We start from the raw sequence: 22,923 nt of genomic DNA on the forward strand, positions 1-22,923 counted from the left end.
TAGGATATATACCCAGGAATGAATTTTCTGGGACAAATGGATATTTTTTAGGCAGGGAGAAGAAGACTTTAAAAAAATGGCTTGATGTTAGCCCTCCAAAAGCAACCAGACTTAAGAAAGAAGAGACTGTATTCATTTGTTAACTAAAATCTTATTGTCAGCCTGCCATGAGCCAGGCATGGGAGAGTTACTAAGAATAAAATGGAGAATACTACAATATGGATGAATCTTAATGCATTAGGCTAATTGAAATAAGACAGTCACAAAAGGATAAATACTGTATAATTCCACCCACAGGAGGTTCTAGAGGAGTCAAATCCATAGAGACAGGAAGTAGATGGTGGGACCAGAGGCCGGGGGAGGTTAGGGAGTCAGTGTTTCACGGAGACAGAGTTTCAGTTTGGGAAAATGAGAACGTCCTGGAAATGATGGTGGCTGTACAACAATGTGAATGTGCTTAATGCCACTGGGCTGTGTACTTAAAAGTGGTGAAAATGGTAAATTTAATGTTACGCATATCTCACCACAGGGGCTTGCCAGGTGGCTCAGTGGTAAAGAATCTGCCTACCAATGTAGGAGACCCAGGAGATGCTAGTTCCATCCCTATGTCAGGAAGATCCCCTGGAGGAGGAAATGGCAACCCACTCCAGTATTCTTGCCTAGAAAATTCCATGGACAGAAGAACCTGGCGGGCTACAGCCCTTGGGATAGCAAAGAGTCGGACACAATTGAGTGAGTGAGCACAGAGGCAGACTTAATAGGCAGACCTCTAAGGTGATTCCAAAAGACTCCTACATCCTAGGAGTCACATCCTTGTATAATCTCCTCTTCTCCAGCTTAGGGTGCACCCAGTGACTTGATTCCAATAAAGAGAATATTGTCAAGTGACGGGATGTCATTTTCATGATTAGGTTTCAGAAGACTGACTTCTGTCTTCCTAGCACAACTTTCTCTATCGGATTTTCAGCCTTTTTTTTTTTTTTTTTTTTTTTGAGTGAGGGTTGCTGCGCTGTGCAGCTGTAGAACCTTAGTCCTTCTGCCAGGGATTGAACTCTGGCCTTCAGCAGTGAGAACATGGAGTTCTAATCATGGGACCACCAGGAAACTCCTTCAGCTTGTATGTTTTGGTAAAACAAGTTGAGATGCTGAAAAGGCCCACACTGCAAGAAACTGAGGGTGACCTTTAGCCTAAAAGCTGAGATCTTTGGCACAAGAGCCTGCAGGGAACTGAATGCTGCCAACAACCATGTGTGATCTCAGAGCTGCTCCTGTTGGGCATTCATAGGGCTCATGCCCAGTGGACACTTCAGTTACAACCTTTGAGAGATCCTGAACTGAGGACTCAGCTAGGTGAACCTGGAACAGAAACTGAGTTACAGAAACCCACAGAAACTGAGTTAATAAACATCGTTGTGGTAAGCCACTAAGTTTGGGGGTAATTTTTTATGCAGCAAAAGATAACAATACATATATATATATATAAAGGGAAAACTGTAGATTGTACCAAGAATTATTCAGGAAAAAAAAAGAGTTCTGCATTAACCAAATAAAGAGTGGTGAGGAGTAAGCGGGGAGACAGAATGTTTGATGTGAAAGTAAAAAAGAGAACTTCTGTGGCAGTCCAAGGGCTAAGACTCCATCAGGAGGCATGGGTTCAATCTTTGGTTGGGGAAAAAGACCTCACATGCCACACGGCCAAAAAAAAAAAATAGCTGGCCACATTGGGGGAACTGCAAAGTCAGGTTGGCTGGATGCTGGTGAGTGATGAGGAGAGCTGAAGGTCAGTCCCAGAAACCATGTTAAGGCATTTGGATTTCCCCATCAATGCACTGTGATTCAGTGATGAAAACTCATTGAGGAGTTCTAAGCTGGTGAGGGCTTCCCAGGTGACACTAGTGGTAAAGAATATAGGAGACACAAGAGCCACAGTTTTAACCCCTGGATGGGAAAGATTCCCCGGCATAAGAAATGGCACCCTACTCCAGTATTCTTGCCTGGAAAATCCCATGGGCATAGGAGCCTTGTGGTTTACAGTCATGGGGCCGCAAAGAGTTGGACACAACTGAGTAACTAAGCACAAGCAGGAGGAGCTTGTGATCCAACTGATGCTTTATAGCGATTTTGAGACCTATGTCCCCACTTTGGTTGAAGCCTTTGAGAGATCCCAAACTTTGAGGACTCAGCTAAGTGAACCTGGATTCCTGATCCACAGAAAGATAGAACTGTAAAGGGAACAAGTGAAGGCAGGGAGACCAATGGAGTAATTTGAGGAAAAACTCATGCTGGTTTATTTTTATTTCTTTATTGTTGGCTGGACTGTGTGGCATGTGGGATCTTAGTTCCCTGACCAGGGATCAATCCCATGCCTCCTGCAGTGGAAGCTCAGAGTCTTAACCACAGGACCACCAGGGAAGTCCCAAGAACTGATGCTAGTTTACACAAGGGCATTGACAAGGGAGATGCAGGGAAGTGGATGAATCTGAAAACCATCTTGGAGAGTGAACTGACAGGACTTGGCATTGGTGCTGGTTTGTCTGTGGGTTGTAGGAGTAGGAGGTGTTGAGGATGACTTGTAGTTTTCTAGTTTGAGCAGTTAGATAGATCCCAGTGGTGTTCACTAAAATAGGAAAGACTGGAGGAGGCACAGACATTGGAGGTGTCAGAAGACTAAGTTTGGCTTTGCAGAGTTTAAGTATGACAAGTCTATAAGTTCTTAACGTTTAATGCCACTTTCTGCCTGTATGGAACTTGCTTCACGACAAGCATGCAATATATGGTACCACTTTTTTTAAATAAAGCATAGTTTATTTACAATGGTCTGTCAATTTTTGCTATACAGCAAATGACTGAGATATATATATATTCAATATATATGCATTCTTCTTCACATTCTTTTCCATTGTGGTTTATCACATGATATTGAATGTAGTTCCCTATGCTGTACAGTAGGACCTTGTTGTTTATCCATTCTGAGTGTAATAGTTTGCATCTGCTAATCCCCAGCTCCCCATCAGCCACTCCTTGCGACCCTCCCCCATGGCAACCACAAGTCTGTTCTCTATGTCTGAGTCTGTCTTTGTTTTATAGGTAAGTTCATTTCTGTCATATTTTAGATTCTAGGTCTAAGTGATATTATACAGTATTTGTTTTTCTCTTTCTGACTTTCTTAGTATGTTGATCTCCATCCATGTTGCTACAAATGGCATTATTATTTTTTATGGCTGAATAGTATTCATTGCGTATCTGTGGGGTGTGCGTGCATGCTCAGTCGCTCAGTTGTGTCTGACTCTTTGTGACCCTATGGACTGTAGCCCACCAGGCTCTTCTGTCCATAGTGGGTTATCATTTCCTACTCTTGGGGATCTTTCCCACCCGGGGATCAAACCTGAGTCTCTTGTATCTCCTGCATTGGCAGGAGGATTCTTACCACTGTGCCACCTGGGAAGCCGATATATGTGTGGTAGCTATTTTTACTATTGGACACACAGTGACTTGACTCTTTTTCTGTTTTCCATAGTTCACAACAACAACAAAAAAGATCATTCATAATAACAGCACACCAGGTAACTAACCACAGGATCCCCTTCTATAGGAGAATTCTTAAAGTGTAATGTGTGTGTTATTCACTCAGTCATGTCTGACTCTTTGCGACCCCATGGACTGTAGCCTGCCAGGCTCCTCCACGGGATTCTCCAGACAAGAATACTGGAGTGGGGTACCCTTTCCTCCTCCAATAGTGTGAAATATTTATTCATAACTCTTTAGAGGAGGAGGCTGCTCAGAGAAGGAACTGCATAGCTTCAAGCTTTTATTAGTTCCAGACATATTTTTGAAAGCTTCCTAGTCTCCAGGACCTATACTAGAGCAGATATCTTCAGAGTACAATAGAAATAAATATTGACAAATTTGACTTCAATGAGTACTTGAAAAATCTCCCATCGTGAAAGATTCTGAGTGAGCTCAAAAGAGAAGTGACAGGCCAGGAGGAAATGTTGAAAATAGATGAAATCGAGCTCTTGATAGCAAGCAAACATCCTAAAATAAAATGGGAAGGGAGATGAGCAGACAATTCTTAGGAGAACAAATACAAGAGGTGAATAATTACAGGAAAAGATACTCAAGCTGTGCAGATAATCATGGAAATAGGAAATAAAACCATCTGAACAGGGAATTCCCTGGAGGTTCAGAGGTTAGGGCTCCTTGTTTCCACTGTAGGGGGCAGTCCCCTTGGTTGGGGAACTAAGATCCCACATGTTACGTGACATGGCCCCTCCAAAAATACCCACCAAAAATACCCATCTGAAAAGCTTTATTGAGATGTAAATGATGTACAATAAACCACTCATGTTCTAAGTATACACTTTGTAAGTGTTGACATATGTACACACCTGAGAAACCATCCTCACAATCAAGATAGTGAACATAACCTGCACCCACTGAAAAAAATGACATCCTGCCCCTCCCCGCCACCGATCCCCAAACAACTGCCACTCTGTCATGGTTGTTCAACTGGGTAGTTTCCAGTGTTGGTTTTGCTAAGGGCACTGCCCCCATCATTCCTCTGCGTGCCACTGGGTGGCCATTCATGAAGGTTGCTGTTGGGCATACATTCCCAGGGCAGTGGGTGATGGGGGGGGGGCTTGGGTGAAATTGTATATCCAGAGGTTTTAGGGTATCCAGATGCTCAGCTCTAGAATTTCACGTCGGGACTTCCCTGGTGGTCCAGTGGCTAAGACTCCACCTTCCAATGCAGTGGACGATGTGGGTTCAACCCCTGGTCAGGGAACCAGATCCCACATGCAGCAACTAAGAGTTCAAATGTTGCAGCTAAAAGATACTGCATGCAACAAATAAGACCTGGAGCAGTCAAAGAAGTAATAAATAAATATTTTTTAAAATTCATTGAGCTGTTTGCTTATAATGTGCGCACTTTAGTGCACGTATGCTACACGCAGATAAAAAGTTTAAGAAGCACAGTGATGAGAGTGAGAGAGAGATTTCCGACCTCCTCCCCAAGTCCGCGAGAGCTTACAAAGACCGCGGGAACAGCCCTGCTGCTGCTGCTACTGCTGCTGCTGCTAAGTCACTTCAGTCGTGTCCGACTCTGTGTGACCCGATAGACGGCAGCCCACCAGGCTCCCCCGTCCCTGGGATTCTCCAGGCAAGAACACTGGAGTGGGTTGCCATTTCCTTCTCCAATGTGTGAAAGTGAAAAGTGAAAGTGAAGTCGCTCAGTCGTGTCCGACCCTTAGCGACCCCACGGACTGCAGCCCACCAGGCTCTTCCATCCATGGGATTTTCTAGGCAAGAGTACTGGAGTGGCTTGCCATTGCCATTCGTGGTCGGCACCCTCCAACCTCACCGCGGAAGCGACCCACATTCTGTGACCGAGTATCACATCAGGCAACCAGGGTGGTGTTCCCACCACAGCACAGAGCCTCACAGAACGTCCCTGCTGAGGATGACTTAAACTTCTGAAACGAGAGTTGGCTCTAAACGTGCAACCCCAACCTCTAGGACGCGGGCCGTTTCTAGGCTCAAGTCCGGATGGTTTCAGGGTCGGACGCGACGGTGTTCTTTGTGGTCCTGATGCTCACGGATGCAGGCGGCGCCTGCGCGCCCTCTGGTGGCCTCAGCTTCTAACATACGGGGGCCAAGTCCAGAGGGTTCATTGTGTGTTCTGATCATTGATTCAAATAATTCATTTTGAAAGGCTGCGGTCAATCTTGGGGAGGGGTCAGATAGGGTGTGGAAGCCAACTCAGTTTGGGGTTTTCAGGTTACCTAGGTTGGGATGAAATCTTTGCTGCAACGATAACAGGAGCATTCTAGAGCCAGTTAACAATTAAAAAAAAATTTTTTTTTTGGCCCTGCTAAGCTGCTTGACTGTATAGAGCTTCTCCATCTTTGGCAGCCAAGAATATAATCAATCTGATTTCGGTGTTGACCATCTGGTGATGTCCACGTGTAATGTCTTCTCTTGTGGTGTTGGAAGAGGGTGTTTGCTATGACCAGTGCGTTCTCTCAGCAAAACTCTATTAGCCTTTGCCCTGCTTCATTCCGTACTCCAAGGCCAAATCTGCCTACTCCAAGTGTTTCTTGACTTCCTACTTTTGCATTCCAGTCCCCTTTAATGAATAGGACATCTTTTTTGGGTGTCAGCTCTAAAAAGTCTTGTAGGTCTTCATAGAACTGTTCAATTTTAGCTTCTTCAGCGTTACTGGTTGGGGCATAGGCTTGGATTACTGTAATATTGAATGGTTTGCCTTGGAAACGAGCAGAGATCATTCTGTCCTTTTTGAGACTGCATCCAAGTACTACATTTCGGACTCTTTTGTTGACCATGATGGCTACTCCATTTCTTCTAAGGGATTCCTGCCCACAGTAGTAGATATAATGGTCATCTGAGTTAAAGTCACTCATTCCAGTCCATTTTAGTTCACTGATTCCTAGAATGTCTGTGTTCACTCTTGCCATCTCCTGTTTGACCACTTCCAATTTGCCTTGATTCATGGACCTAACATTCCAGGTTCCTATGCAATATTGCTCTTTACAGCATTGGACCTTGCTTCTATCACCAGTCACATCCACAACTGGGTGTTGTTTTTGCTTTGGCTCCCTCTCTTCATTCTTTCTGGATTTATTTCTCCACTGATCTCCAGTAGCATATTGGGCACCTACCGACCTGGGGAGTTTCTCTTTCAGTATCGTATCATTTTGCCCTTTCATACTGTCCACACCATAAAGACTAAACTCTGCAGATGGTCTATGGGCAGATGAGAATGAGGCCTTGGCTGAAACCCTGAGCAGAGGCCCCAGCTGAGCCTCACTGGTTTCTGACCCACAGACACTGGGAAGGAACCAGTTTTGAACCGCTCAGTTTGTGGCAACTTTTGCTTTTGTTTTGGCAGCAACCCATGGCTCGCTGGATCTTAGTTCCCAGAGCAGGGATTGAACCAAGGCCCTCGGCAGTGAGTGGGTAGTCTTAAGCACTGGACCACTGAGAAAATCTATTGTCTGTTTTTAAAGAGGGACCACTTCCTCAGGCACGTAGCTGGAGCAACATAAATGCCAGTCCACCCTTCTGTGGGACACGGCCAGGACCTGCCTTCCCTTTGCTCTGATAGAGCTCTCATTCCCACGGTAGCATGGGAGATGGGCTCCTCCTCCCCTCTGAACTTCCTCTGTGACCTACTGGCCACCATCCAAGTGTCAGGGAACATGGGGAGGTCACCTCAGCAGGACACAGCAGCTCAAGGTCACCAGAGACTATAAGTATACCCACTGGAAGCCACAGAGGTCACAGCCAAAGAAAGTGGTATGGCCCAAAAGCATTTCCACAGCCCAGTGACCCGGGGGAGTAGAGTGCAGGCCTGACACCCCCTGTACCTACACCACACGTGTCAGCCTCTGGACAGGGAGTGAGCCAGACCCATCCATACCTGGATTTAGCCCAAGGGGGTCTGACTTCTGGCCTCCAGGATGGAGACACTGTGTGTGGTTAAAGGCCACTGCATTTGTGAGATTGTCTCCATGGTGACAGGGAAATCATGCACAACCTGGGTCAATGGTTCAGGGTGACCCATGCAGGGTCCACACTGGGGGCTCCTGGAAGCTCTGGGAGATGAGGGGGTGGGGCAGAGCAGCACTGAGAGGTCCACACAGAGGCCGGCAGAGGTCATGATGTCTATTTATTCCCCACACATTATCTCGTCACCATGGTAGCACTGAGTTAGGACGCCTCGCGGGATGTGTGTGGGGCTGTCTCTCTACGAGTTACCTACACACACAGTACTGGTACAGGGTCGCCTCCCACACGACCCGACACCACCAGGGAGCCTCCAGCGATCCCATCACCAACACTGTGGCCCGAGCCGCAGTGCCAGGGACCCTCTCCACCCTGCCCTGGGCTGCAGGGACATCCACGGTGGCTGCCCAGCGATCTCAGGCCCAGGCAGGTGGCCGTCAGGGACCCCCATAGCCCCGACCCCCAAGCGGGATGAGAGTCCGCTGAGGATGCAGGCAAGCCAGGCCAGCAGGACCACCTGTGGACAGAGGGCAGTGGCTGGGATATACAGCCAGGCTGGGACAGGTTCAGGAGCCAGCTCAAAGGTCATGAGAGGGCCCCTCGCAGTCTGTCAGTTTTAAGTACTGGGAAAAGCATGGCAATCAGACCCAAGTCCATCTGAGCACTGGACTGGAATTCAAGTCCCAGAAATGGGTCGTGTGCACCCAAGATGTCCGCTTCGGCCCCCGCTGGCCGCAGAAACTGCCTCCGGGGCACTTGCAACTGGAGTTCCTCACGTAAGAACCCTGGTCTGCTGGGCCGGGCTGGCTGGCAGTGAGCTCGTTCGAGCAGGGGTGGCCAGGGAGGTCAAGGTCAACTCAGAAAGCGGCTTCTCAGGGGCTGGGAGGCCTTGCTGACAGACTTGGGAGGGCAGGCGGGGGCTGAAGAAGGGGCTTCAGGGTCACGGCACCCCATGGGCCACTTCTCAGAGAGTGGTAAGAAGAACACCCCCACCTCAGAATGTTCTAGAAAATACTTTAGTGACCAGGTCTTCAGGGCAGGGGGCCTGGAGAGAGACAGGTGATGGTCTGCACTCATAGCTTGCTGGCTCTGTTTCAAGAAGGATCTGGGGGCCGTGAAAGAGTACAAAAACGGGGAGAGGAGGAGGTAAAAGTAAACATCATAAAAATCCGGCTTAACATGCAGGTCCAAGTTCTTTTTCTCTCGTGGGCGATCCAATGGGAGGAGACGGCAAAGGTCAAGAAGGCTTCCTGTAGGCTGGAAAGGACCCGATGGCAGGCTGGAGGGAGAAACACCTGAGTAGGCCCACCCGGCAAGACACCTGAGGGCCCTAGGTGCCCCCCAGCCCTGGGGACTCACGGGGTGGTCACTCCTGCTGGTCGTCGTTGCTGGCACTGGGAGTCCGACTCCTCATCTGGCTGCGGAGCTGCTCTATCAACTCTGGGTTCTGTTGCTGCATCTGCTGAGCGAACTGCTGGCCCCTGCAGGTGGGGGCAGGGGAGGCATGCCTGGGCTCAGCCAGGTCCAAGGCACCCACCGAGCCGCCTCTCCCCACCTGACATGCCCCTGGAGGGTAGGGAGACCCCTCCCTGGAGGACGAGGCCCGACAGAGCACCTGAGGACCCTGGACCCTGCCCCACCCAGGAGCCCCGCCTGGCAGGTCCACTCACGCCTGGATGAGACTGGCCAGGTCATTCTGCGAGGGGCTGGTGCCGGGAGTTCCCAGGGGGTTGTGGCCACCCGAAATCATGCCAGACATGCTGCAAAGAGAGTCCTGGACTTGAAGACGGCTCAGCTCCCTTTTCCCCCTGCGGCCCTGCTCGACCCTTCCCCTCTGCTGGCAAGAGATGTCCCCTGGGACCCAACTTTCCCTGAGCCCACCCTTCTGACTATAACCAGTCAATTTCAACTCTCCCAGGAACATCCATTTTTGACTTAAAAACAGTAATTCTCAGTGGGGCTATGCTGCCCCCCAGGGACACCAGGCCATGCCAGTGACACGAAAAACCATAGAATGTCTGAGTCCACTGATGTGAAACACCGTCAGGCCAATCCACAGATGGGTGACTGGTATTCAGGAGCTGGGAGACAATGCTCATGGGGGTGGGGCTTCATTTTGGGGTGATGGACGTTCTGGAATTAGATTGTAGTGACTAGCTACAGGACGTTATAAGTGTACTCAATGCCACGGAACTATAGACCTTAAAATGGCTAAAACAGGAAACTGTATGCATCTTTTACCACAGTAATTTTTAACCACAAGGTCCAAAGAAGAGAGGACTTCCCTAGTGGTCCACTAGTTAAGAAGTTGCCTTGCAATCCAGGAGAAGCAGGTTCAATCCCTGCTGGGGAACTAAGATCCCACATGCCATAGAGCAACTAAGCTCACTCACTGCAACTACTGAGCTCGCATGTAACAACTAAGAGAGTCCACACACTGTGATGACGGTCCTGAGTGCCACAACTAAGACCACAGCCAAAAAAACATTTCAAAAAGACCCGAAGGAGAACAATGGTCACTTACAGCTGCTGAACCTGGGGATTGTTCATCAGGTTTGATGCCTGAAGAAGAGAAGAGACTTGTCAGATAGGGCATGCTCCCCAACGCATCCTGCTACGGATAAGGTTACCCCATGAGCACCATGGGCCTCCAGTCCAGCACCCGGAGCACCCGCCTACCTCTTCCCAGGCCTCACCACCCCTGCGCTGCAACCCTCCCCCACTTCCCCACTTTCATACTGTCTGGACTCTCATGTTAGGAGATTCCAGGCACCTCATCACCACCCTGGACGGAGGACGCCCCAGAAGAATTGGTCCCAGTTCTCTTCCGTGGATAAATGATGACACCTGGGAATCTCCTCTGCACTGATCCCCTCCACCGCCGAGTTGGGACTATCTCCTCTGGGCCAATTTTAAGACAAACATGAGCAGAGGTGAGGGGGGTGACTTCCAGGTTGTGGCTCTTTCCAAAAGGGGCAAGGCAGCACTACCGCCTGGCCGTGGCCTGTCCACCGCCCCTTGTGGCTGTCTCAGGTCACAGTTGTGTGAGCACCAGGCATGGCTGGGTACTAACAGCACTGCACAAAGCCTCGGGGGGCTGTGATCATTGACCCCAATGGACGAGACCAAAGGAGCGGCCGCTACCAGCTGCTTTCCCTGGCTGGGTGTCCTCTTGCCTTGTGGCCACCTGTTCCTGGATGAGAGCGGAGGCCCAGCTATGACATGGAAGGCCAGACACTTCTCACCGGGGCAGAGACATTTCTCTGGCAGCTGGGCTCCTCTTCCTAATGGTCTGAGACCCTGGGGCCCCTCGAGCCAGCAGTGAGCCCTGAGGACCAGCAAGACCACCTGGAACTGCACAGGTGTGTGGACACGCCAGGTGCCTGCTCCCAGAGGATGCACCGTGCAGAACACGCACCTCTGCATGCATGGTGGCCTTTCTCTGGGGCCCCCATGCCCTGCTGAGTCTCATCTGCACCTCAGGGAGCAGGTGTAGCCACTCTGTAGTCACCGTGTCCACACCGAGGAGGGGCTCAGCTGGGGGTGCAGGGCTGGGAGAGGTGGGCTCAGTCTGCCCCCTGTGCTTGACATTGAGGAGTCTGATGGGGTGCTGCAGGTACCCCCACCCTGGGACATCTGTGGCTGTTCTGACCGTAGGCAGGGGCAGTGAGGGAGGCGAGGCCGTTACCATGCTCATGAAGCTCGGGTTGTTCAGCAGGCCTGCGATGTCAAAGCTGCCAACACCTCCCGTCTGTGGATGAGAAAAGCCCTGGTCAGTGGTGCCGGGACACAGGACCTCGATGGCTAGTCCCCAGGAAGTAAGGGGTAAGGTTTCCCATGGGGGGCCTGCTGGAATCCTGGGCATCCCTGCAGCTCAGGAAGTCCAGGCCTGCAGCCAGAGGGAGCTTTGTAGAAGGAAACACCATGTGTGGGTCACCCAGGAGAAGCTCAGCATGTTAACCTCAGGTTTTACCTTGATGCTGACTGAGAAGGGACAGTGCCCCCCGAGAGCAGCAAGTCCTTAGAGACGATAACCAACTCACCCACGACTGCACCTCTCACTCGCACACCTCCCAGCACAGGCCGACATGACCCCTCCCTCACGGGGCCCCCACAGTGGGAGCCGCGGTCCCCACCCTGGTCACCTCAGATCATTCACAACAGCTACTCTGAGCCTGCTGGCCCTGAGGGCTGACTCCTCCCCAGGGAACCACTGACAGGCTCTAGACCCCACCCCCTGAGGAGTGGCTTCCCTGGGTGACATGTCCCCTTCTGTTTCTGGGATCAGCCTCTTCTCTCAGGACAGGACCCAACTGAACAGAGGACCAGCCCCCAGCACCAGAGGGTCTCCACACCCGAGTCAGGCCTCGCCCTCCACCCCAGCTGCCCTGCCCCCAACCGCCGTCCCAGGGGACTCACGGGACTGGGTGCCTCTCTCAGCCGCAGCTCAGCCACCTTGAGGTTAGACTTGTAGGTCTCATTGTCAGGATCCAGCTCCAGGGCCTTTCTGTAGTAGGCCACGGCCTCTGTGTGCTTGTTCAGGCTGGACAGTGCCAGGCTGCAAACGGAGGGACAGAGGGCATGGGGGAGAGCCCGGGAGGCAGCCCCAGTTCTCGTGGTGGGGGGGTCAGAACCCTACCTCCCTGCTTGGCAGAGCTGGTCTCAGGTGCATTCCTGGACCACCTGGGAGTTCATGCCAAGGAGGAGCCTCAGGATGGGCTGCAGGCCAGGACACCAGCCAGCCACCCCCAACATCCACATAGGAAAGTGCTAGAGACAGTTATAAAACCCACCTTCATGATGACACCCCACCGAGTGCCAGGTGGGGTATACCCCATACCCCATGGGGAGAGATGCTCTGCCTGGGACCCTCCCCAGCCTCACCCTCCATGTCTCTGCACCTGCTGTCCATCTGTGTTCTTCACAAATAGCTGATTAAACTAAATGACACAAGAATTCCCTGATAGTCCGGTGGCTGAGATGCTGAGCTCTCAATGCAAGGGACCTGAGTTTGATCCCTAGTCCAGGAACTAGATCCCACATGCCCCAACTGAGAATTCACAACTAAAAGATCCCATGTGCCACAACTAAGACCCATTACAGCCAAAGAGATATTGAAAAAAGAAAATCACCTAAATGACACGTTCTCCTGACTTCTGTGAGCCTCCCGGGGAATCGCTGAGCCCAGGGAGGGGTCATGAGAGCTCTGACTTACAGCCATGGGGTCAGAAGCTCAGGTGTCAGCCTGGACTTGGGATGGTGTGGGGCTTCATCCCTAACACAAGCGCACCTGGCAGACGGTGTCCGCGGGGTGGATGGGCAGGCACACTCACCCCATCCTGCCATAGGCCTTGCTGTAGGATGGGTCTATGCAGATGGCCCGCTCGCAGTCCTGCACTGCCCCCGCATAGTTCCCCAGTTTGCTGTAGGCTGCGGCTCTGGGGTAGGACAAGCAGAAAGGTCAGGGCGCTGGCTCCTCCTCGCAGCCCCTCGCCTGGTCTCCCTGGCTACCCGGTGGGGCAGAGGCAGGATCACCGAAGAGTGGGATGCCTGGGCAAGCTGAGTGCCCATGCTTGGTACCTGCTCATGCTCACTCACGCCTGGCTACCCACCCAGCCAGGTGTGTCACTTAGGACGGCAGCTGCGCCATCAGCACCCCACCCTCAGGTGCGACCACCTTTTCTATCCTCCCCCACAGCCCGCCCAGGCCCCTGCCAGCAGCTCCCTCCTCCCCTACGCTCCAGGTCACACCTGTTACAGAAGTAGACAGCATTAGCAGGGTTCAGCTCGATGGCTTTCCCATAGAAGTGCACAGCGGCCTCGAAGTTCTCGACTTTCATTTGCTCATTTCCTAAAGAAAAAGGAAAGGAAACATATATCCTGGGGTTGGAAACAGCATTCTTAGCTCTCTCGGCTTCCCTATGAGAGGATGGGGTTTCAGCGCCCAGGACGTGACACTCAAGACACAGGTCAGGGTGGTGGCAACTGTCGTGGACTAGCTGGGCCATTCGAGAAGCTAAGCCTCGGATGCCATCACTCTTGCTCATTCCTTCAGAAAGAGCCCAGTGTTAGTGAGGTGGAATTTACATACTGTGAATCCTATCCTTTAAAAGTACATAATTCTGCAGTTTTTAGTATGTGCAGAGTGGCCCAACCATCACCACTAACTCCAGAACATTCCATCAGCTGAAATAAGGACCAATAGCTGTCACCACTACCCAGCCCCTGACAACCAGGAACCCACTCTCTATGTTGGTGGACTGGCCTGTTCTGCACGTTTCCCAGCAGTGGAATCGCACCCTGTGTGTCCTTCTGTGTCTGCTTCTCTCACTGAGCATCGTGTTCTCAGGGTCCATCCACATGGGAGCAAGTGTCAGCGCTTCACCGTTTTCTGGGACTAAGTGACATTCCCGATTATGGAGAGACCACATGTGTGTACCACTGACTGGCTGATGGGCAACTGGCTGGATTCCTCTATGAGCACAAGTGCACACGCACCTTTGTGGATGTGTTTGCACACCTTCTGGGCACACCCCTGGGTGGACTGATTGGGTCATGTGATCACTCTAACCACTTGGGAAGCTCCACAGTGGCCTTGCCATTTACCGCCCTCCCACTGAGGGTCTGACTTCTCTACGTCTCCACATACATGTAGAAGCCCCTGACCTTGACTCCAAGGCTGGCTCGCCATCTACTCTGACAGACCAGCTGGCTTCTACTTCCTGCAGCACCTAGAGGCAAGGTTGTGGGGCGCCCCTCACCTTCAGTTTTGAGACGTTCTGCCTCGGCCGAGTCCTCCTCCGAAGGCGGGGTTTCCTGGGGGCTCCTCAGATCTGGTGGCAGCTCCTGTCCCAAAAGCAAAATTGAGTTGCTGGAGAGGCAGTAGGAAAACACCGTCCCCCTGCCCCACCCAGCTCAGCACCCTTCATGCCCCTCGCCCAGCTCAGCACCCTTCATGCCCCTCGCCCAGCTCAGCACCCTTCATGCCCCTCCCCCAGCTCAGCACCCTTCATGCCTCTGGGGGTGACTCAGGCCCTTGTTCTGCGACCGACCCATGGCCTTGTGGGACCTGAAGGCTCACCTTGCCCGCGGCAGCTGCTTCAAATATTTCCGGAAGAGTCTGGGGGAGTGCGAGGTCGCTGTCCTCCACCGTCACCCCAAAGGCGGTCTCCAGGCACTGGATGGCAACTGCAAGAACAGAGGTGCGCTCTGCTGACCCCAGCCCCGAGCCTGCAATCCTGGCAGGCAAGATTCAAGCTTCCCTTCTCGGGCCAGCTCGCCAAGGCCTCGGAACGCTCGGTTGTGGTTCTGATTCCTCAAGAAGTAGAGGACGGACCTACCCCTCGAGCCCTGAGGCTGGGAGGAGAGAAGACGGTGCTATCCCTGCCTAGCAGGGAGCAGATGGTGACCTCAGGGCTGTCTGTGGGGTCACAATGCTGGGGCCGCCCGGGTGGTCTGATTGCCGAGTCTGGCCTGGGTTCCCCAGCCTCATTTCCATCTTTGGTGGGTAGGGACACACATTCAGCAGGAGGATTCAGAACCCTAGGGGGCTGCACTTCACTGTAAGAGGAAGTGACAGAAAACCAGCAGGAGGCCCAGCGTCCCTCCCTGTGAAAGAGGACGGGGACCAGCCCATCACACTTGCCCCACAAAGCTCCAAGGCACTGATGGGGGAAGGGAGGAGGAGGATGGGGGAAAGTAGCTGGCAGCAGAGGGCAGAGGACCCAAGCTCCAAGGAGGGAGAGAGAGCAGTGACGCCCCCACATACCTTCCAAGCTTTCCTGGGCATCAGACGAGAGCTCCCCATGCCGGAGCTGGTCGTGCAGGAAGCGGATGATGGCATAGGCCAGACGCTTTTTGTTGTCCATTGTGAGGTGGGAGGACACACGCCTGGGAGCTTCAGGACCTGCAGACATAGGAGGAGACAGGCCTGGGGGCTTCAGGATCTGCAGCCACGGTCCAGGGCATGAGGACAGCGTGGCAGGGACAGCCAGGCCTTCCCTCCGCTGCCCCCCACATCTACCATCATGCACCACCTGCTCCAGGCCATCCAGGCCCCCCACACCCCACCTGCAGGAGCCACTTTAACTCACTGGCTAGTTGTACCTGCTCAAAGAGAGAAGCAGGAAAGTTAATTCTCCCCATTTCACGTACGGGACACTGAGGCCACCCAGAGCCCCTTGCAGTCCCGAATGATTCCAGCCCCAGGGTGACATGGCCCTGGGCCCCGTGGTCGTTACTCCTCACCAGCTGGATGGGGTACACAGGGCTCCCCAGGGACACAGAGGGTGGGTCACAACCGCACCTGCTGCTTCTCTAAACTCAGGACAAGAAAACATTCTGACAGTTTCTGAGTCCCAAACATTGGGAGGACAAGCACCATCCATGAGGGTCAGACAGGACCAGCGGGTGGGCCTGAGCAGACCAAAGGCCCAGAGGGCACTGACTCCCTCCCTTCCAGGCCGCCCGAGGGCCTCCTCTGGGTTCCACCACACCCTGCTGTATTCCTAGGCCTTGTGTGACCCTTCCCAGGACACCCTGGTGACACCTATGGTTGTCATGGCTGGGGAGGCAGGCCCCCACAGTGCCATGATGTGCCAGGTACTTCACATCCCTGCAGCTTCGCCCCCTGAAGGGGACCACCTCCCAGTCAGAGAATAAACAGGCTCAGAGGGGGCAGCCCATGCTTACCAGGGTTGCGCAGGGCTGACCTGGCAGCTGGGATGTGCAGTGTGAAATATCTTGGTTCCCCTAACGTGCTCCCATGTGGTGAATAGCCTGTGTGGCCTAGAAATTGAGGGGCAGCCTCCTGGCCAACTTATCACTAACCCATCACTGGCCAGTGGCAGGTAAATCAAACTAGAGCAAGTCCTAAGCCCCAGGCTTTGCACATTGGCTGAGAGCAGACAGGTGCTGTCCACCCTTGGCCCTCAGGTTCAAGACATGTGACCCTGGAGGCACTTAGGGCTCTGTTTCCGGTTTGCAGAAAACTACATCACTGACAGCTTAAAAAAAGGAGAGAAGCTAGACACAAAAGGCCACACGATGTGCAATTCCACTGATGGGAAATGTCCAGAACAGGCAAATCCACAGACACAGAGAGTGGGTCCCTGGTTGTCAGGGACTGGGGCTTCTTTGGGAATGTTCTGGAAGCAGAGGGGACAGTTGCACAGCACTGTGAATGTACTGAAATCTACTCAATTTTATAGGATGTGAATATCTCAATTTCTAAAAAGTGAACTTGAAGAAGCAGTGTTTTATGCAGCTGGACAGGGCATCTTGGCCACTGTCCCACTCCCCAAAGCTCTTCGGGGTGGGGGAAGTGGAATGACTTTCCTCCCCCATTTCTGGACACAATGAGCCTTTACCAAGCAAGCGCCTTTGGCTCAACCGTATCCCCGGAACTAGGAGGTCTAAGGTCAGGATGGGCCAGGGCACACGGCCAGCACTGCAGCCACAGGATCTTAGGAACAACACAGAGGGGCCATGGAGACCAACCCACACAACTCACTTGCTCAGAGGACAGTGAAGCCCCAACACTGAGTCATATTCCCCAGCTGAACCAGCAAGCTGCCACCCAAAATGTCAACTGTGTTCTGGTTTTTCAGTTCAGTTGCTCAGTCGTGTCCTCTTTGCAACTCTATGGACTGCAGCACGCCAGGCTTCCCTATCTTCACCATCTTCACCACCTGGTTTTTACAAGTATTTGTTTTGCAAACAGCAGCTTCATTCACCACAGCCAAAAGGCGGACACAATGCAATGTCAGTGGATGGACGACGGATCAGTAAATGCGGTCCATCCACATAGTGGAATATTACTCAGCCTTAGAAAGAAAGGAGGTTCTGACACCTGCTGCCACCTGACAGACCTTGAAGACATGATGCTCAGCAAGAGCAGCAGACGCAGAAGAACAAACACTGTTTTGCTCTACTCACAGGAGGCTCCTGGAGGAGTCAGATCCACAGAGACAGGAAGTAGATGGTGGGGCTAGGGGAGTGGAGTCAGTGTTTAATGAGGCCAGAGGTTCAGTTCAGGATGATGAGAAAGTTCTGGAGACAAGGGTGGGGATGGTTGCACGACAATGTGAATGTGTTTAATGCTACTGGGCTGTGCACTTTGAAACAGCTAGGATGGTGAACTTTATATTATGTGTATTCTACTGTAATCAGAAAATACTTGTTTGCAAAAATCAAAGTGGTCCTCTTAGGATGCAGACCTCTGAGACTCCAGGACCCTAGTCCTTTCGTATATTCTGCTCTAAATCAAGGGTCAAGGGCCACACCTGGCAGCCACCTATTTAGCTGAAAATGTCTTTTGCATTTGTACGCTACAGAAGTGCCTCCGTAACACGCTCAGTTTTCCTCACTGCCCCTCAACCCGAGAATTGACCACCAGGCCTTCATGTTTACCAGCTCACCCTCCACCCCCCTGCTGACTTCTCAATGAACTGGATGGAAGGGTGTCAGGGTCTCCCAGAGGGGGGTCACATGTCAATAGGTGACAGGGTAAGGTCACAGGACTGGGTAGCTGGGGCTCCCCCATGTCTTTCAGGTAGCACTTTGGGGCATGGCCCCCGTCAGACCCATGAGAGGCAGCACTAGGTCACTCAGATTCATGCTGGGATGGGAGGGTATGGGGCGGGGGTCTGCTTTCCCTCCCAGGGAATAAACGTGGCCTCTGTAACAACAGGCATTTAGTTAAGAAAATAAAGAGGCAACCTGATGTCTATGTGACCAAGCTGTAAGGACGGAGGGAGTGACTCTGAGGGATTGCTGGGGGGCCAGGGAATTGAGAGATGAAGTCACGTGTGTTCCCTGCACACTCCCAGTTCTTCCAGCCCCATCCCCCGCCATACCCCAGGACCTTCTCATGTACTGGGAACAGCCCTCTCCCCCGACAAATGCCTCCCTTGAGGCCACTGCAGCCCGGTTTCCTGCTTCCAGGGTTACTTCTCGTCTATGACAGGACCTTCTCCCAAGGTGTGGCCCCCAATCTGACGCACTGAGCGCCAAGACCAGGGCCCTGGAGCCCACCCAAGGATGATGCTAGGCCCTACAGTCTTAATGCCTCAGGCCCAGCAGTCTCCATCTGAGGCCAGCTCCATGTCACCCCCTGCCCCAGGGCTGGGATGCTCCGCGTCCCATCTGAAGGGGGCCCAAAGGATGTCCTCACTCTCTCCTATAAAACAGGGTAATGGAGGCTGCTGGGAGATTCCAGCACCTCATGCAGGTGTCTCCCCCAGGCTCTGTCAACATGGAGGGCTGGGGAGAATGTGCACTGAAGGGTGTTTAGCAGCATCCTCTGCATCCATCTTCTGGGAGAGGGCGGGGGGTGGGGTGGGACAAGACTTGGTTGAATCACCATGTGACCTCTGAGGTCTTGGGACGCTGATCATATTTAAATACACACCTGAGTGGAAGGGGGCGGAGGTGACCCAGTGTGGGGAGATGACACTGGGGCACTCCTGTTCACATTGTCTGACCATCGGGAACTTACTGTGGTGTCCAGTGTGAGCAGGGATCAGACTCAATATTTTTCTCAAATGTGAATGAATGCAGGGGCCCTCCCCTTCGGCACAGCTGACAAGGGGTCAGGTCACTGTGCAGGGGGCGTCCTGGAAGCTGTGAGGGATGGGGCAGCATCCCTCTCCCTCACACCCTTGATCCCGGGAAAATCCCCCCACCCAGCCCAGGGTGTTGCCAATCACAAAAGTCTCTAGACGTCACCAAACCCCCAGCTGAAAGTCACTGATACACACCACGTGGGAAAAATAAAGGGCAGATTTTCTGGCCAAATGACTTGGGTGCGAACTTTCAGCAAATCCTGCATTCGTCGAGTATGCTGGGTTACATGGGGCTTCCCAGGTGGCTCAAATGGTAAAGAACACACCCACTAAGGCAGGAGACAGAAGAGATGCAGGTTCGATCCCTAGGTCAGGAAGATCCCCTGGAGGAGGTCACAGCAACCCATGCCAGTATTCTTGCCTGGAGAATCCTATGGACAGAGAAGACTGGAGAGCGACAGTCCACAGGGCTGCAAAGAATCAGACACAACTGAAGCAACTCAGCATGCATGCACAATGGGTTTCAGGACTGTAGACAAGAGACCGAGTCTGCAGTGGGACTGGCGCCTGTTGGACACAGGCGGTCCATGCGAGTGGCCATTTTCCTCCATCTGGGTGGCCCGCATCACCTTCCTGCTCCCAGCAAAGTGGGTCCAGAAACGCTGGCACATGCGCTTCCTCAGCTGCTACTGGGCACCGGGGTCTCGGGAACAATTCCGACTTGTCAGGCTTTGGCTGGGTAACAGAATCCTCAGCAGGACCGTTCTCTCTCACAGAACAGCAAGGGCTTTGTGAGGCCCAGAGGGCTCCAGGGGCACTGGCTGCAGGCCTGGGGTGCAGGCAGGAGACTGGCCGGGAATGGACAATGGCCTTGGGGTGTGGCTGAGGCCAGGGACCCAGCGCCAGTTCCTCCTGGTGCCTTCAGTAGCCCTGCTGGCTTCTCCATCCACCTTTCCATTTTCTTACTAAAAACACCCCAGCCTCAGGAATTCCCTGGGTGTCCAGTGGTTAAGAATCTACCTGCCAAAGCAGAGGACATGGGTTCGATCCCTGGTCCGGGAAGATCCCACATGTGGCTGGGCAGCTAAGCCCAAGCACCATAACAACTGCGCCCTTGAACTGCAACTACTGAAGCCCAGGTGCCCTAGAGCCCTTGCTCTGCAACAAGGGAGGCCATCGCAATGAGAAGCCCACACACCACAACTAGAGAGATCCCCGCTATCTGCAACTAGAGAAAACCCATGCATAGCAACAAAGACTCAGTGCAGCCCAAAATAAACAAACAACAAAATAAAAGTTTATAAAAAAGACTATAGCTCTCAATACAGGGCAGCACTTAACCCGCGGCAAGCCACTCCAGTACTACTGCCTAGAAAATCCCATGGATGGAGGAGCCTGGTAGGCTGCAGTCCGTGGGGTCGCTAAGGGTCGGACACGACTGAGTGACTTCACTTTCACACATTGGAGAAGGAAATGGCAACCCACTCCAGTGTTCTTGCCTGGAGAATCCCAGGGACGGGGGAGCCTGGTGGGCTTCCGTCTATGGGGTCACACAGAGTAGGACACGACTGAAGTGACTTAGCAGCAGCAGCAGCAGGGCCACTCACCCTTCCAGGAAGACTTAATTATAAAGCCCTGAATGAAATCTTTGGAGTGCCCAGCACTTACAGGCCTGGGCTGTATACTGTACCCACACTTGCTTATTTCAGGGGTCAGCAAACATCTTCTGAAAAGAAGGGCCAGAGTGACGGCGTTCAGCTTCACAGGCTCCAGGTAACATGTCTGTGATCCAGTGGGCTCTATCCCACAAAACCTCATTCACAAAAACAGGCTGCAGGGACTTCCCTGTGGTCCAGTGGCTAAGACTCCACATTCCCAATGCAGGGGGTCCTGGTTCGATCCCTGGTCAGGGAACTAGACCCCCCCCACAAAAGAGGCTGAAATGGGATTTGCCCCCTTGCCCCGGTCACATTTGTTTAATTGAACTCCCACTGTACAGCATGAAAAACTGAGGCCCAGAGGGATGGGAGCAGCCTCCAAGGTCATCCAGGGAAGATGCACATCAGCAGGTTTGAACCTGCGCAGCCTGATTCCTAGAGCTCCAAACTCCAAAATACCCTTTCCTCACCCACAAAAGTGGACACCCACACCAAACCTTGCACATGATTTATTGGGGGTTCACACCCTTCACCCCCTCTGGAGACCACGAGTGAAAAACCACTAGTCTGAGGTAGGACGTACTTTAGCACTGTGGACACTGAGGGCCAGACTGTTCTCCGCGGGGCCATCCTGGGCACTGTGGGATGTGGAGCAGCATCCCTGGTCACCACCCCCTCGATACCAGGAGCGCCCTTGGTTATGACAACCATAGATGTCCCCAGACATGGCCCCGTGTTCCCTGAGAGGACAGAATGCCTGCCCTAGGGAGAGGAAAAGCAGACAAAACAAATAACCAGAGAGAGAAACGAAAGAAAATGGGAAATGTTGCTGGGCAGAGATGCAGAGTGCTCACGCATTTCCTGGCATCTGATAACAAAACCAGCTGTCCTCTAGGAAGCTCTAGACAAGTAGCAAGAACCTAATGAAAGAGGGTTTCACGTGTACTTAACCTCATAATGACCGTAAAAGACATATTTCTACAGCCCCTATTCGTGGCAGGAAAGGGTCGTGGAGGGGGCAAGCGACTTGCCCAAGCTCACAGAGCCAGCGAGAGGTGGACGAGCCGGTCCTCAGCGCCAGATTTCGCCCCCGTCTCCGGCACAACAGGCAGATGTCGTCTTCGTGAAATCGGACTAACCGCTGCTGATCCCTTGGAGCTGTCACTTCGCGCTGGGGGCCCTGCGGCTTTAGTCCTCTCGGAAAGTCCCCCTACTCCATGCAGGGACTGTGACGACGCCCGTTATACGGAGGGGGAAACAGGCTCCAAAAAGCCAAGAGGCTGGTCAAGGTCACCCAGGTGGACAGTGGAGGTGCCGGGACAGGGAGCCCCGACTTGAATCCCAAGGACCAGGGCCCCGATTCAAAAAGACCGTGTTTCCGGGACACAGCGGACACCCTGCGAGTGCTCACTGTGTGCGGGGCGCTATGCCTCCCACTATCCACCCCCGGGCCTCCTAATCCGCACTTCATAGGCCTGAAGTCCGGAGGAAGGAAGCCTGGGCAGTCAAGGCCTTGCCCGACGCGGTCTGGCCTCAGTTTCCCCTCCGCGCCGCCCACTCACAACACTCCGCAAATCATGGCGACCCCGGGCCCGGATCGACGTCTTCCTACGGGAACAGGAGCCCCAGGAGCCTCAGACGCCCGGAACTGCGGACCTCAGGCCCATTCGGACCAGAGCCGTGCCCCCCTACTCACCTCTCAGGCAGCCGAACCCGGGACCCACCGACGGCTGCGCCTGCGCACCACGGCGCCGCCCGGTCCCTCCCCTCCAACTGCGGCGCCTGCGCAGAAGGAGGCAGCACCGCCTGGCTTTCATTCTGCGCAGGCGCGCCACTTATCAAGGCTGGCGTAAGGGGAAGTGACGCACTTTAGAGGCTGGGACAAGCTGGTCGTTAGGGCAAGTAACCACTGCGAGCGAATGGAGGCCGGAAATCAGGACTGACTTGTCCTCTACAGCGGGAATGCAGTGGTGCATCATGGGACGGTGGAGGATTCTTGTGGGTTGGCTGAGTCGTCACGTGGTGCCGAGTCGGCCACGTGTTGCAGCTGTATTTGGGTATCTGGCGCTCGGAGCATCACAGACGCTCTTTAAATGCGAACAACTGTTATTTTTTTACCCATTCATCCTCCTACAAGTGCATTATTTTATTCATTCAGTCCATAAAGTATAATA

At 53.0% G+C, this 22,923-nt stretch overlaps 1 protein-coding gene across 3 annotated transcripts; it reads right to left on the minus strand.

Moving 5' to 3' along the window:
• Positions 1 to 7,672: 7,672 nt before the first annotated feature.
• SGTA (small glutamine rich tetratricopeptide repeat co-chaperone alpha) lies at positions 7,673 to 22,590 on the minus strand. Of its 3 annotated transcripts, none has more exons than XM_055430123.2 (12): positions 22,446 to 22,590; positions 15,296 to 15,433; positions 14,609 to 14,715; positions 14,289 to 14,373; positions 13,279 to 13,378; positions 12,861 to 12,965; positions 11,947 to 12,085; positions 11,216 to 11,278; positions 10,052 to 10,089; positions 9,198 to 9,287; positions 8,887 to 9,008; positions 7,673 to 8,777 (listed from the first exon to the last, which is right to left on the minus strand). In XM_055430123.2, the coding sequence occupies exons 1-11, from the start codon at positions 22,564 to 22,566 to the stop codon at positions 8,894 to 8,896; spliced, it is 1,101 nt and encodes a 366-aa protein (XP_055286098.1). In that variant the 5' UTR covers positions 22,567 to 22,590; the 3' UTR covers positions 7,673 to 8,777; positions 8,887 to 8,893. The 3 variants fall into 3 exon arrangements, with proteins under 3 accessions (XP_055286098.1, XP_055286097.1, XP_055286096.1); XM_055430122.2 differs by having other exon boundaries at positions 7,673 to 8,784; XM_055430121.2 differs by having other exon boundaries at positions 7,673 to 8,806.
• Between the last annotated feature and the right edge of the window lie 333 nt (positions 22,591 to 22,923).

Source organism: Moschus berezovskii, chromosome 8, assembly GCF_049115385.1.
Source record: "Moschus berezovskii isolate FMDL1 chromosome 8, NW_MosBer_1.0, whole genome shotgun sequence".
NCBI lineage: Eukaryota > Metazoa > Chordata > Mammalia > Artiodactyla > Moschidae > Moschus > Moschus berezovskii.